The 15,944-nt window shown below is 45.7% G+C and overlaps 1 protein-coding gene across 2 annotated transcripts in view; it reads left to right on the top strand.

Moving 5' to 3' along the window:
• OSTM1 (osteoclastogenesis associated transmembrane protein 1) overlaps positions 1 to 15,944 on the top strand; it is a 52,031-nt gene that overhangs the window by 23,730 nt on the left and 12,357 nt on the right. For both annotated transcript variants that reach the window (XM_073627037.1, XM_073627036.1), the window contains one exon: positions 4,953 to 5,118. In XM_073627037.1, coding sequence (XP_073483138.1) covers positions 4,953 to 5,118 — 166 coding nt within the window. The remainder of the gene's footprint in view (positions 1 to 4,952; positions 5,119 to 15,944) is intronic.

Raw genomic sequence — 15,944 nt, 5'->3', positions numbered from 1 at the left:
TCTCTCCCCCCTCTCTCTCTCTCTCCCCCCCCCCTCTCTCTCTCTCTCTCTCTCTCCCCCCCCCCTCTCTCTCTCTCTCTCTCCCCCCCCCTCTCTCTCTCTCCCCCCTCTCTCTCTCTCTCCCCCCCTCTCTCTCTCTCTCTCTCTCTCCCCCCCTCTCTCTCTCTCCCCCCCCTCTCTCTCCCCCCCCTCTCTCTCTCTCTCTCTCCCCCCCTCTCTCTCTCTCTCTCTCTCCCCCCCTCTCTCTCTCTCTCTCTCTCTCCCCCCCTCTCTCTCTCTCTCTCTCTCTCTCTCTCTCTCTCATCACCTAACCATCACCCGTAGAAACCTTTGCCACTTCAACCCTTCTCTCCTCTCAACATAGCTGTGCTCTTGAGCGTCTGTGGCATAAGACTAATGCCCCGTACACACGATCGGACATTCCGACAACGAAATCCTGTGATTTATTTCCGACGGATGTTGGCTCAAACTTGTCTTGCATGCACACGGTCGCACGGTTCTGAACGTCAAGAACGCGGTCACGTACAATGAGCCGAGAAAAATGAAGTTCAATAGCCAGTTTGGCTCTTCTGCTTAATCCCGAGCATACATGGAATTTTGTGCGTTGGAATTGTGTACACACGATCGGAATTTCCGACAAAAGGATTTTGTTGTCAGAAAATTTGAGAACCAGCTCTCAAATTTTTGTTGTCGGAAAGCCAGCCGCCTGGTGAAAGAAACGGTACCTGGCTTATTGCCAATATCTTCAGCCATAATCCCAGTAAACAACTTGCAAACCGCAATGTATTTAACCACTTGCCGACCGGGCCATAGTCGAAAGACGTCTACAGCGCGGTCGGCTAGTTCTGGGTGGACGTCCCTGGGACGTCCTCCCAGAATACTGCTCTCGCGCGCCCCCTGGGGCGCGCACCCGAGAACTTCCGTGACCGCCGGGTCCAGAGGACCCGGCGCATCACGGATCACGGTAAACGGCCGCTAATCGCGGCCGTTTACCATGTGATCGCTCCGTCAAATGACGGAGCGATCACATGTCAACAGACCGGCGTCATGTCATGACGCCGGTTCCTCCCTCCCCTCTCTGTACCGATCGGTACAATGTGAGGGGAGAGGGGGAGGGATCGGATGGCAGCACCGCTGTGGGCTGTATGTGTAGTGCTCACAGCGGTGCTCAGTGACAATTGCAGTCACATCCATCCATCCCTCCATGCTCAGCCATCCCCGCAATACTCTGCGTAATACCCCGCAATACTCTGCGTAATACCCCGCAATACTCTGCGTAATACCCCGCAATACTCTGCGTAATACCCCGCAATACTCTGCGTAATACCCCGCAATACTCTGCGTAATACCCCGCAATACTCTGCATTATACCCCGCAATACTCTGCATTATACCCCGCAATACTCTGCATTATACCCCGCAATACTCTGCACCCGAACCCCGCAATACTCTGCATTATACCCCGCAATACTCTGCATTATACCCCGCAATACTCTGCATTATACCCCGCAATACTCTGCAATATACCCCGCAATACTCTGCAATATACCCCGCAATACTCTGCATTATACCCCGCAATACTCTGCATTATACCCCGCAATACTCTGCATTATACCCCGCAATACTCTGCATTATACCCCGCAATACTCTGCATTATACCCCGCAATACTCTGCATTATACCCCGCAATACTCTGCATTATACCCCGCAATACTCTGCATAATACCCCGCAATACTCTGCATTATACCCCGCAATACTCTGCATTATACCCCGCAATACTCTGCATTATACCCCGCAATACTCTGCATTATACCCCGCAATACTCTGCATAAATACCCCGCAATACTCTGCATTATACCCCGCAATACTCTGCATTATACCCCGCAATACTCTGCATTATACCCCGCAATACTCTGCATTATACCCGCAATACTCTGCATATACCCCGCAATACTCTGCATAAATACCCCGCAATACTCTGCATTATACCCCGCAATACTCTGCATTATACCCCGCAATACTCTGCATTATACCCCGCAATACTCTGCATAAATACCCCGCAATACTCTGCATTATACCCCGCAATACTCTGCATTATACCCCGCAATACTCTGCATTCATACCCCGCAATACTCTTGCATTATACCCCGCAATACTCTGCAATATACCCCGCAATACTCTGCATAAATACCCCGCAATACTCTGCATTATACCCCGCAATACTCTGCATAAATACCCCGCAATACTCTGCATAAATACCCCGCAATACTCTGCATTATACCCCGCAATACTTCTGCATTATACCCCGCAATACTCTGCATTATACCCCGCAATACTCTGCATTATACCCCGCAATACTCTGCAATATACCCAGCAATATACCCTGCACTACTCCGCAATACTCTGCAATACCCCGCAATTTTTAACCAGTTCCCGCCCACAGTCATACAACGTCCTTGACTTTGAGCGGGGATATCTGAATGATGGGTGCAGCTACAGGCATCATTCAGATATCAGCTTTTTCAGCCGGCGATTCCCTACACCATAAGAATGATCATAGCGGCTGTTCCACTGCTTGATCGTTCTTACGGGAGGCGAGAGGGGACGCCCCCCCCTTCCCGCCACCCTCCGGTGCTTCTACGACTCACCGCTACGATCGAAGCCAAGATCGTTTTTTTTTTTTTTTTAATTTCAGGCTTCCCAGCCTAGAGGTGAGATGTGGGGTCTTATTGACCCCATATGTCACTGTAAAGAGGACCTGTCATGCCATATTCCTATTACAAGGATGTTTACATTCCTTGTAATAGAAATAAAAGTGATCAAAAATTTTTTTGGGGGGGAAAAAGTGTCAAACTAAAATAAATAAAGTAAAATAAACAATAAAAAAAAAAAAAAAAAATGTTTAAAGCGCCCACATTCGTGTGCTCACATGCAGAAGCGAACACATACGTAAGTCCCGCCCACATATGAAAACGGTGATCAAACCACACATGTGAGGTATCACTGCGAACGTTAGAGCGAGAGCAATAATTTTGGCCCTAGACCTCCTCTGTAACTCAAAACATGTAACCAGTAAAAAATTTTAAAGCGTCACCTATGGAGATTTTTAAGTAGCGACGTTTGGCACCATTCCACAAGAGTGTGCAATTTTGAAGGGTGACATGTTAGGTATCTATTTACTCGGCGTAACTTCATCTTTCACATTATGCAAAAACATTGGGCTAACTTTACTGTTTTATTTTTTTTTAAAGCACAAAACTGTTTTTTTTCCAAAAAAAAGCGTTCGAAAAATTGCTGCGCAAATACGGTGCGAGATAAAAAGTTGCAACAACTGCCATTGTATTCTCTAGGGTCTTTGCTAAAAAAAATATATATATAATGTTTTGGGGTTCTATGTAATTTTCTAGCAAATAAATTATTATTTTTACATGTAGGAGAGAAATATAAGAATTGGCCTGGGTGCTCCAGAACGCCTGGAGGTGCTCCGTGCATGTTGGGCCTCTGTATGTGGCCACGCTGTGTAAAAGTCTCACACATGTGGTATCGCCATACTCGGGAGTAATAGCAGAATGTGTTTTGGGGTGTAATTTGTGGTATGCATATGCTGTGTGTGAGAAATAACCTGCTAATATGACAATTTTGTGAAAAAAAAAAAAGAAAAAAAAAAATCTTGATTTTGCAAAGAATTGTGGGAAAAGATGACAATTTCAAAAAAACTCACCATGCATCTTTCTAAATACCTTGGAATGTCTTCTTTCCAAATAGGGGTCATTTGGGGGGTATTTGTACTTTTCTGGCATGTTAGGGTCTCAAGAAATTAGATAGGCCGTCAGTACTTCAGGTGTGATCAATTTTCAGATATTGGCACCATAGCATTTGGACTCTCTAACATTCACAAAGACCAAATAATATACACCAAGTTGTACTTATTTTTACCAAAGATATGTAGCAGTATAAATTTTGGCCAAAATTTACAAAGAAAAATTACTAATTTGCTAAATTTTATAACAGACACAAAGAAAAATTCATTTTTTTACCAAATTTTCAGTCTTTTTTCTTTTATAGCGCAAAAAATAAAAAACCCAACGGTGATTAAATACCACCAAAAGAAAGCTCTATTTGTGTGAAAAAAAGGACAAAAATTTCATATGGGTACAGTATTGTATGACTGAGTAATTGTCATTCAAAGTGTGAGAGCACCGAAAGCTGAAAATTGGTCTGGTTAGGAAGGGGGTTTAAGTGCCCAGTGGTCAAGTGGTTAAACGAATTGTGGTCGGCGAGTGGTAAATGCCTGCTTGCCAAAATCCACTATCATGCAGGGTTTTTATAACAGAAGAAACCCTAGAAGTCTATTCTGTCATAAGAGTCCCCCCCCTGTCTGTCAGCAGTAATGCGATCTGGGCCTCAAATGCGCATCTCAGACCGCATTTACTGCATGCCATGGCAAAGTGACTCCTGTGTGCATGTGTGGGAGTGACGTCACCGCATACTGGCCAATCAAGTGGCCAAAGATTTGGAACCCGGAAAGAAGACCAGGTTAACATGGAAGCCGCTGGGGATTGGGGAGCCCAGCGCTGGGAGTTTGTAGGTAAGTCTCTCATAATGTACTAGTATGCAGTACATACTAGTACATTTTGATTTAAACTTGCGGGGGGGGAGGGCACATTTTTTAAATTAACTTTACTACCACTTTAGTGACAAAGTTATTTCTGAATAAACCGGTCCATAGCAGTAAGGTAAAAATTGCTCTGGTCAATAGAGGGTGTACCGATGTGAGTGGGGAAGTGATTAAACCCCAGCCTACTTCCCGTATACAATTTATCCTGCCCTTGTTGCAAATGTGTATTTAATTTTACTCAAAGTTAATTATTTACCAGCACTTTTTTGGTTTGCGTATGTTTTTATTTAAGTTTGTGAAAACTGATTAATATATTGTTAATGTTGTTAATCCAGATGAACAGCACTCGTAGTCTTTGGAGTAGAGTATTCAATTGCACGTTGCCCTGCACGGACACTGTTCCAGTGATTGCAGTTTCAATATTCATCCTTTTCCTGCCTGCTGTTTTCTACATCAGCACCTACCTTCATTCTGATCAAAGGAAGCGTAAGCTGATATTACGTAAGTATCACATATAGCTATATAATACATGTGGCAAGCAGAAACAAAGCTATCATTTGAGAAGTTTGTATCTGTTCTTTTTCCATAAATCACTTTTTATAAGCTAGTTCTACATGTCTTAATGTACATTTGGGAGATAAATAAATAATGCCCTTTTCTTTCCATTGTTCAAAAAAATCCCATATAATCTTTTTGGACTGAAATCTCTTTGCCAAACAATACTTGTGTAAAACATAAGTAAATATTTGGTTGGAACTAAGGATTGTGAAACTGGAATGCCACTTGTGACAAGTGAGACTATGAACACATAGATTTAGGGCATAATAATGCCTTTTATTTCATAGAGCAGGTTCACAAAAGATGTACCTATTGCATATCTAACTCTGGTCTCTGTTTTCTCTATGCACTCGCCCTACAGTGGTCCTGTCTTCATTTAGCACTTATTATTATTTTTCTATGTTAGTGCTTTTAGTAATAAGTCAGTGGCTCCACCTACAGCCAGGCATCTAGCATTTTCAGAAAGAGGTCAGCAATAGTATAACCTATGTGTGTTTTTTTTTTTTTTTTTTTTTTGTTTTTTTTAAAGGTTCACTTTAATCCCAATGGTATCTGTGCATGTTTATATCTCCTCTATCAGCCCTGTTGGTTCTTAGCGCAAGAAACTGGTTCAATGGCATTATTAGGGCAAAAAAGTTGAGAAATGTGGTCTTCACATAGATCCTTTTTCTGTGACACCCTCTGACTGTCCAGAAACAGTTGTGTTATATGTTGAGCAGCTATATGATATCATGTTCACCTTAGCAGGCTCAATGCTCGAAGGAATGCGGAAAGTTAGCATTGTTAATGGGATCATTGACAGCCAGTTAAAGTGGTTGTAAAGGCTCAAGGTTTTTTACCTTGATGCATTCTGGAATAACATAAAATAATTTAATATTATGGTAGGTATAGGATAAAACTTAAGTGACGGAGGATAAGATGTGAGTCACAAAATTAAAGGCCTCTCACACACTGGGCTTTTTAGGTACAGTGCATTGCTCCCATCAGAACAGGGCCCTAAGTGCCAGTACCACTTGGTACAGTGTTTAGTCCTGTCCACCTGCCCATAGGTGTGCACAACCTATTACATTAGGGTATGCACCGCAAAGTTCACATTTTTGTAAATATTTTATTATATTGTTTCATGTGACAACACTGACGAAATGACATTTTGCTACAATGTAAAGTAGTGAGTGTACAGCTTGTATAACAGTGTAAATTTGCTGTCCCCTTAAAATAACAACGCAATTTGGACATTTTCACTTGGAGGTGTACTCACTTTTGTTGCCAGCGGTTTAGACATTAATGGCTGTGTGTTGAGTTATTTTGAGGAGACAGCAAATTTACACTGTTAGTCAAGCTGTACACTCACTACTTTACATTGTTGCAAAGTGTCATTTCTTCAGTGTTGTCACATAAAAAGATAGAATAAAATATTTACAAAAATGTGTGTGTGTGTGTGTGTGTGTGTGTGTGTGTGTGTGTAAATGTGTAAACCTTTTAAAGTGTATTAAAATGTGGACAGTATCAGTGGGGAAAATTTTGTAATGCATGGGGTGGTTAGGGTGTGCCCAGGCACATCTGGCACACCTATGATCTTGTCGAATACTTTTGCCTGGCACATATGGTAAGTTTTTTTTTTTTTTTTTTTTTTTTTCATTCAACCCAGCGGGCTCAACACTGATAAGAACTCTGTACTAACTACTAACTGTACTAACTCCCGACAGAACACTTTGGTTAGCGCTCACAGCTATTGACTGTGGTTTTCCAGCATGCTCGTTCGACAGAAGCCGGTCGTGAGACTAGTTTAAGTCAGACAAGGACCTGTACACACAAGCAAAATGTTGACTGGTTTCTACTGTACCAGCTGATTTCAGACGATATTTGGCCCGTGTGTACGATGTTTTTGACTAGCTGTCCCTCCCGGGAACACTGCAGCTTAACATGCCTGTGTGCAAGGAGCCTACAGTTACATTTTCACTGGCACTTCTGTGTTTAGCTTTTCTAAAAGCAGGAGAGGTGATCTGAGAAGTTTAAACATTTTTTATGCTTTCCAGGTCACTGTTTCCTATGTTTTGGCTGTTCCTGCATTTTGGACACGTTTAGTCACTTTTGGAATATCTAATCAGATTCTGGATTTGCAGAACTCTGATTTCTCTAAACACTGCTAAACTAACCACACCAAAAAGTAGGTAAATCCACAGTGTGAATGGCACCATTAAAAAATCATTACTTGCATTTAGAAATGTGCTCTAAATGCATATAAATGCAGGTTTGACAATGCCAGTGTGATTGAGGCCTAAGGCTCTTTTCAAATCTGAGCACACATTGTAAAACATTTGTTGCTGCAACACATAGTGAAGCACAGAACTAATTGTAGTGAAGAGCACTGCAGAGCACCACAACGCATAGATGTAAAGAGTCTGTGCGTTGTGCTGTGGTGAAAAAAAAGTACTACAGGTCTGTTTACACATGCAATATGGAGTATTAGCAGTCTATACAAAATGAATGGGCTGGCTTAGAGCAGCATACGTTAAGGTACATGTAATAACGTACTGCAAAAGCCATAAGATGGCCATTTGTATATAAATTTGCAATGATCTTAGTACAAGCAATCGCAAACAAGCAATTTGCTGTTGACTACAGTATTGAACTACTAAACATACATGGTATTGTTCTCCACTTGTGATCGACTGAAAATATTGATGCAATTGATCAGTGATGTATGTAACAGACCAATTTAAACTGATGGTAATACAGATCAATAATACAATCAGGTCTCCAGGACACACACATAGATATTTTGTCAGATCAGAAGTGATTGACAAAATACCATCACAATTTAGCTCTCTAAATTGGTGAAAGGGTCTTTTTGTTTGTAAATTTCATTTGTAGTCAGAGTCTTCGAGTGAGAAAGTGATACTCCTAAGCACCAAGGCCTGAGGTGTGCCTTGGCCTGACTGGTCAGTGTGCCTGAAAAGAGGGCATACCCTGAATGTAAGAAAAAGTAATATGAGTATGTATGAAGATTGGGGGAAACGGGTGGGTGGGAACCCAGAAACGCCGATGAGCCCTGGCCTGACAGAGCAGGAGGCTTAAGTAGCCCTCTCAGCCTCCTCCCATAAATACAGGCTAGCCTTTACACTTGTAGTCAGAGTCTTCGAGTGAGAAAGTGATACTCCTAAGCACCAAGGCCAGAGGTGTGCCTTGGCCTGACTGGTCAGTATGCCTGAAAAGAGGGCAAAAAGACACAAATTTAGGTGAAGAAGGGAAGGTAACAATCCATCCAGAGGAGTAGCGTGCGCCCGGATGGCAACAGTATATATCCGAAAAGTGTTAACTATGACCGGAAACCCCCCCCCCGACTGCTGACTTGGTGATGAGACAGAACCCCCACAGAACCTGCGAAGCTACCCAGAACCCAACTAAACGTCCCGTGAACGATTGGACAGAGCCTGAAGTCTGAGACGACCCAGACATGAGAATGAACTGCTTGTGAATGAGGAAGCATGGGGGAAGGGGAGCAATTGCTGTCTCGAGGAGCCCCTGCAAAATGAATGGCCGAGAAGATCGAAACTTCAAACGGACACCAGTGAAGTGCTCAGTGAAACCCCTCCCAAGCCCTTGCCTAGCCATACTGGTATGGGGAAGTGCAAGGGTGAGTGCCAAAGGACAACGGATAGGAGTTCAAAATGCTAAATACCTGAAGGATGTGATGGAGTAGGTGGATGAGGACCATGCACTATGGCAATAAGTACTGACAACATGGAGAAACCATGCCAGACACAGAATACTGGTCCCACCTGATGCGATCGGGTCGTGCTTCAGCCTGTGACCTGGCAACCGAGTCTGGAACCTGAACCGAGGAAGGAGGGCCAGACTCCATCCCAGGGAAATAAGTCCCATGGCATGAAAAAAGTTATAGCCAAAGTGACTGAAACCCCCTACCTGGAACCAGCTGGGGAATGGAAAAGATGACTGGACTGACGTCCCTGAGCAGTCTTCCAGGCCACATCGTAGACAAGATCCGAGCCCAGAGTGGAATCCAGAATCATGACGACGTTTGCCCAAACCTACCACTTAAGGACCAACAAGGGGATGATGAATGCCAATACAGCCCAACCTGAGAACATGCACAAGAGAGATAATAGACAACAAGACATGAGAACAACAACGTACCTCTGTGCCTACCTAAGTATGAGAACATGAGTAGAAATGTCAAGACCACTGCACGTGAATGAACCTGATGATGGACCCCCCCCCTCGTGTGAGTAATGAATGAGCCCGAGTAACCTGCCGCGCAGAGACGGGTAATTAACTAAAAACTCAGGGCTGGTGTACCCACAGACCGTGGTGGGTAATCGTACAGGTGTGGTGAATGAACGTGCATCGTATGACGTATGTTATACGGGCGAGAAGATTGTGGTCAACAATCATTAACAAACGAAACCTCAGCCCGTATGGATCTGTAGATGTGACAGATCCTGACATGTGAGCCCTCGCTACCTGACGCAGGTACAACCATGAACAAAAAACAATGAGACCTGACAGACAATGAAGATGAAACAGCTACCGGAGTATGTGCCGTGACTGAACAACAATGCCCCTCTGAGAAATACTGAGTCTGAACACTGAAGCAGAAACGTTGTGACAGAAATCTTGGGGCAGAAACACAAGGACAACAACGCTATGACAGAAAATGCTATGACAAAAATGCTGAGACAGGAACGTGATGACAGAAAAACCTGGGGCAGAAATGCCATGACAGAAAATGCTGGGGTAGAAAACGCTCTGACAGAACGCAGAGGCAGAAACGCGATGACAGAAATCCTGGGACAGAAACGCTAAGGCAGAAATGCCATCACCGAAACGCAATGACAGAAACGCTGAGACTGAAATACTGATGGCAGAAATGCAAAGACAGAATCCTGGGGCAGAAACGCTATGACGGAAATGCCGAGACAGAAAAAATTGAGCCTGAACGCTGAGCCAGAAATGCTGGGGCAGAACACTATGACAGAAAATGCCATGACCGAATAAAGAAAAAAAAAAACCGCTATGACAGAAATCCTGGGGCAGAGATGCCGTGACAGAAATCCTGAAATGCTAGGGCAGAACGCAGCGATGGAAATGCTGAACGCTTATGACAGCTATGCTAGGGCAGAATTCAAAGAGAAATGCTGAACGCTATGACAGAAAAGCTGGGCAGAACGTTAAGCCAGAAATGCTGAAACGTTGTGACCGAAATGCTGAAACGCTGTGACCGAAATGCTCAAACGCTGTGACTAAAATGCTGGGCAGAACGTTTAAGACAGAATTGCTGAGCGCTGCGACAAACAATAGGGCCGAGCGCCACGACAGAAATGCTGAGGCAGGAAACGCTATGATAGAAAAAACGCCATGACAGAAAAACAAGGGCTGAGACTAAACGCCTAAACAGAAACGTTATGACAGAAATCCTGGGGCCGAAATGCCACAATATGAACACTTGTGACTGAGGCAGTGGAAGCCCGGGAGGCGTGCGGGGATCCCCCACCACATGATGCCCCATGTGAATACCGGGAGGTGAGCTGTCGGGTGAGCTCCACCCCTGGCCATGAGAACTGGGAGACGTGCGGGCGCCCCCTCCACGATGCACGGCGTGGTACCAGGGAGGTGAACTGGCGGGCAAGTGGGTGGGTGGAGAATGGATGTATGGACGGACGCGCCCCCCCCTCCCCCCGGCATGAGAGCCAGGAGAAGCGGGCGGGCAGCACCCCAGACAGATGAGGCTGCAGGGAAAGTAGGTGGTTGGAGGATGGATGACCGGACAGACGGCACAACCCCCCCCCCCCCCCCCCGGTGCTGTCAGGAACAGAGGGATGAAAGGAAGAAGCGGGCGGTGGGCCCCCCCCAACTATGCGGGATTGTACCCAGATGGATGAATAGACGCCCCCCCCATGGGAGCCGGGAGAAGCCGGCGGGCAGGCAGCACGCTGACCAGATGGAGCCGTGGATGATAGATGGACGCCACCCCCATCCCCCCTGCTATGAGCGCCGGGAGAAGCGGGAGGCCCCCACAGCCCTGGCAGGCACCTGGATGAAATGGACAAGCGGGCGGCAGCTACGTTAATAGACCCACGCCCCCCCGCACGAGTGCCGGGAGAAGCGGGCGGCCCCGACAGCTCCGGCAGGCACCTGGATGAAAGATGTAGAGTGAGGCGGGCGGCGTCTGAGGTAATGTACAGACGCCCCTCCCGCACAAGCGCCGGGAGGGCAGGCAGCACCTGACCAGCTGCAGCCGAAGGAGGAAGGAGGGTGGGTGGAGGATGGATGGACGGCCCCCCTCCCTTCCCCCGGCATAATCATCGGGAGAAGCGGGCGGGCCGCACCTGACTGGCTGCAGCCGAGGGGAAGAAGGGTGGGTGGAGGAAGGATGGACGGCCCCCCTCCCCCGGCATAATCGCTGGGAGAAGCAGGCGGGCGACTCCCCCCTTGGTGCCGTATGCAGAGAGGAGCAGGCAGCTAGCTGGACACCCCCCCCCCCCCCCCGACACCCGGGAAAGCGGACGGGCGGCTCCCCCCTGGATCAAGCTGGTAAGGGGAGAAAGGAGATGGCTCCCTCGTGGAGCTGTGTTAGATAATTAGATAGAGAGAGGAGTCGGCGAAACACCGGGAGAAGCAGAGACCCATAAATGTGGGTGCCAAGGGGGGACCAGGTGGGTGGACAGGCGAACTCCCCGGTGAAGCACCGAGAGAGGTACCGCCACCATGTTGCAGCTGACCTGGAAGTGACGTGTAGGCCCCACCCCCTATTGAACCCAGAAACGCCGACGAGCCCTGACCTGACAGAGGAGGAGGCTTAAGTAGCCCTCTCAGCCTCCTCCCACAAATACAGGCTAGCCTTTACACTTGTCTCAGTGTGGTTAGCGTCTAATGATTGAATTATTGAAAGAGCAAGTTCAGGGGCTGTCACCCTGATCTTTACTGTACTGGTTGTAAAGTTGCTTAACAGGATGTGCATGTGACATGACTGGAAGCCTGTTATGCACATACTTGTTTCAGCCCCAGAGCATACAAGTTCAAAAATAAGCCAGCAGTGGCATCTATCATAATTTTTGTCCTATTTTCTTCAACTTGACCCTTAGAACACCTATAACATTTATTCATTACCACACTTGAACCTGAACCCGTATTTCTAACCTAATCCCTAAATTAACATTTGCCCCCACCCTGACCCTTACCCTTTTAAGCTAAACTCTAGGCAGATATCGAAGTCACAGATTAATGTAGTCCTGTATTTATTCATACATGATTAAATGCAAGTTTGTAATGCAAACCTGAACTTGGCCTTGTGAAGGTCCTATATAGCCTATAACAGCCTTTTTCAACCAGGGTGCCTTAAGGTTTCTTCAGGGGTGCCTTGGCAAAATGCCTAAAAATCTATCAAAAACTGTATGCAAGCCAGCAGGTGGATTAAGCCTGCCTTTTAGTTGCACAAAGCCACATGTTTTCCTTATGCACCATTACGACTTTCTAGACGTTGGCAACCTAACAACCAATGACGTGATCAGTTGATAAGGAGGATGTCTGTCCTGTCCACAGAATCCTTGTTTGACCCTCCTCTGCCTTTGTCCAGCAGCACACATTAGGTCACATTAGCTGACAGATGGAGAGAAACCGAGAGAGAAGAGAAACCTTGGAATACTAGTCCGTACCAGTGTGCAAAAGTGTATTTGCTTTGGAAGAATAAATCACCTGGATGCTGCTGCATTATGTACAACTATTAGAATAGTTTTTTACTTTTTAGAATGGGATGCCTCAAACCTGTCCATAATTTCAAAGGGTGCCTTGACTGAAAAAAGTTGAAACACTGGCCTATAGCATAGCAGAGACTAGGAGCGGATGAAACGCCACACGGAGCGTTGGTAGGTTTATTTTAACAGTGAGAGACAGAATAACAGCAAAAAAATCCTGAAAAACACATTTCAAAGAAGTTATTGATTTGCATTTTAATGAGTGAAATAAGTATTTGACCCCTTCTCAAAACATGACTTGGTACTTGGTGGCAAAACCCTTGTTGGAAATCGGAGGTTAGATGTTTCTTGTAGTTGGCCATCAGGTTTGCACACATCTCAGAATTGTTATTGTCCCACTCCTCTTTGCAGATTCTCTCCAAGTCATTAAGGTTTCGAGGCTGACGTTTGGTAACTCGAACCTTCAGCTCCCTCCTCACGTTTTCTATGGGATTAAGGTCTGGAGACTGGCTAGGCCACACCAGGACCTTAATGTGCTTCTTCTTAAGCCACTCCTTTATTGCCTTGGCCATGTGTTTTGGGTCATTGTCATGCTGGAATACCCATCCACGACCCATTGTCCATGCCCTGGCTGAGGGAAGGAAGTTCTTACCCAAGATTTGACGTTACATGACCCGTCCATCGTCCATTTGATGCAGTGAAGTTGTCCTGTCCCCTTAGCAGAAAAACGCCCCCAAAGCATATTGTTTTCACCTCCATGTTTGACAGTGGGGATGGTGTACTTGGGGCATACGCAGTATTCCTCCTCCCTCCTCCAACGCGGCGAGTTGAGTTGATGCCAAAGAGCTTGATTTTGGTCTCCTCTTACCACAACACTTTCATGCAGTTCTCCTCTGAATCATTCACATGTTCATTGGCAAACTTCAGACACCTGTACATGTGCTTTCTTGAGCAAGGGGACCTTGCGGGTGCTGCAGGATTTCAGACCTTCACGGTGTAGTGTGTTACCAGTTGTTTTCTTGGTGACTATGATCCCAGCTGCTTTTGAGATCATTGACAAGAGTCTCCTGTGTAGTTCTGGGCTGTATTCCTCACATTTCTCATGATCATTGAAACTCCACAAGGTGAGCTCTTGCGCAGAGCCCTAGACTGAGAGAGATTGACAGGTTTTTTTGTGTTTCTTCCATTTGCGAATAATTGCACCAACTGTTGTCACCCTCTCACCAAGCTGCTTGGCGATGATCTTGTAGCCCATTCCAGCCTTGTGTGGGTCTACAATCTTGTCCCTGACATCCTTGGACAGCTCTTTGGTCTTGGCCATGGTGGAGAGATTGGAATCGGATTGATTGCTTCTGTGGACAGGTGTCTTTTATACAGGTAGCAAGCTGAGATTAGGAGCACTCCCTTTTAAAAGAGTGCTCCTAATCTCAGCTCATGTCAGGGCTGGGCTCTCAGCAGCTCCCTTCTCTGTGATCAGGCTGCTCAGCTGTTAATAATAATTGTCAGCACTCATGGTTTCCACAGTGGCTCACCTGGTGATCATTTCCTGCTCATCAGTCACGCCTACAGCCAGCCCCTTCTGGCTTTTTAAACTGCCTTGTTCATTCCTTTTGTGCCTTCACCTTGGTCTACATATTTGGAGATTCTCTGCTGTGTTCCTGTGAAAGACTTTGCCTGGCTGACGTCCCTTCTGGTTCCTGATCCTGTTCTTCTTCTGCTTCTGACTATGCTGATCTCTGGTTTCCTGATTACTGGTTTGTCTGACTACCCACATTGGCTTCCGATTCCCTGGCTATGTTTTGACGTTTACTGATCTGTACCATTTTTTACCATTACATTAAAAGGTGTGATTTTTGCTGCATTTTTCTGTCTGGTTTATGGTTCCTGACACTCGTTACTAATATTGAAGACATCTTGGAGCCAGAAATCCGGCTGATTTTTAATAGGGGGTCAAATGCTTATTTCACTCATTTAAAATGCAAATCAATTTATAACTTTTCTGAAATGCATTTTTCTGGATTTTTTTTTTTTTTTTTTTGTTCTGTGTCTCACTGTTTAAAATAAACCTACCATTAAAATTATAGACTGATCATTTCTTTGTCAGTGGGCAAGTGTACAAAATCAGCAGGGGATCAAATACTTTTTTCCCTCACTGTAATTGGGTGCAGTGCTCATGTGCCAAGAAGTAACATGCTAATAGTAAGCTAGAGTAGAGTGACTGAGAGATAAGCTAATCAGCTCCTTCTCCTTTCACTGTCCCGTGACAGCTGAGGACGGGACAAGGCCTTTAAATGCCATGCCAGGCGGATTTTCAGGTTAAACCCAACCGATTTAAACCCCCCCCCCCCTAATACCTATGCTGACAAAGGACAGCCAGCCAAAGGACGGTTCAACTCTTGGCTGGTTTGGCAGGAACAGGCCAAGATTTGAACCGTGTCTGGGCAGGCTGAATGTACCAAGTTGATTGATGGATCAACTAGAGTACAACCAGCCAGCTGGATTCACTTGCAATTATCGCTAGCTGCTGCTATAGCTGCTAGCAATAATCACTGTCTTCTCCCCTGTGGTTGCAGGAAAGAAATTTGCACTGTCTGTGGCCTGCCTAACGTGTATAAGAAAGATGTAAAGTATATACTCACCAATTTTCAGGCCTCTCTGGTCCAGTCACGTAACCTGGCTCCCATCTTTCAGAGAATGGTGTCACAGGGGAGGGAAGGGAGCTCAGACAACAGATGGGCCATAGGAGCCTGTGGAATTCACGGCTCCCAGGAATTCCAACCATTGTCTACCGCTCTCTCCTCTCCCCTGCAGCCACCGCTGGCTGATACAGGGGAGATCACTTGACTGGACCTTTAGCAGCCTATAACTAGGTAAGTATATACATCTTTCTTACACAGGTTAGTTGGCATGGGTGTCAGGAGGGGGGGGGATTTTTAGGATTATTTGGGGTTTAGCCTGAAATTCCAGTTTAACTACAGCTAAGAAAAATCAGGTCTTTTCTACTGCTAGACAGGGCTGTGCTATGCGACACAGCTGTGTACATCTCAGGACTAG

This window comes from Aquarana catesbeiana, linkage group LG04 (assembly GCF_042186555.1).
Source record: "Aquarana catesbeiana isolate 2022-GZ linkage group LG04, ASM4218655v1, whole genome shotgun sequence".
In the NCBI taxonomy this organism is placed as follows: domain Eukaryota; kingdom Metazoa; phylum Chordata; class Amphibia; order Anura; family Ranidae; genus Aquarana; species Aquarana catesbeiana.
This window is presented reverse-complemented; position numbering and strand designations above follow the sequence as displayed.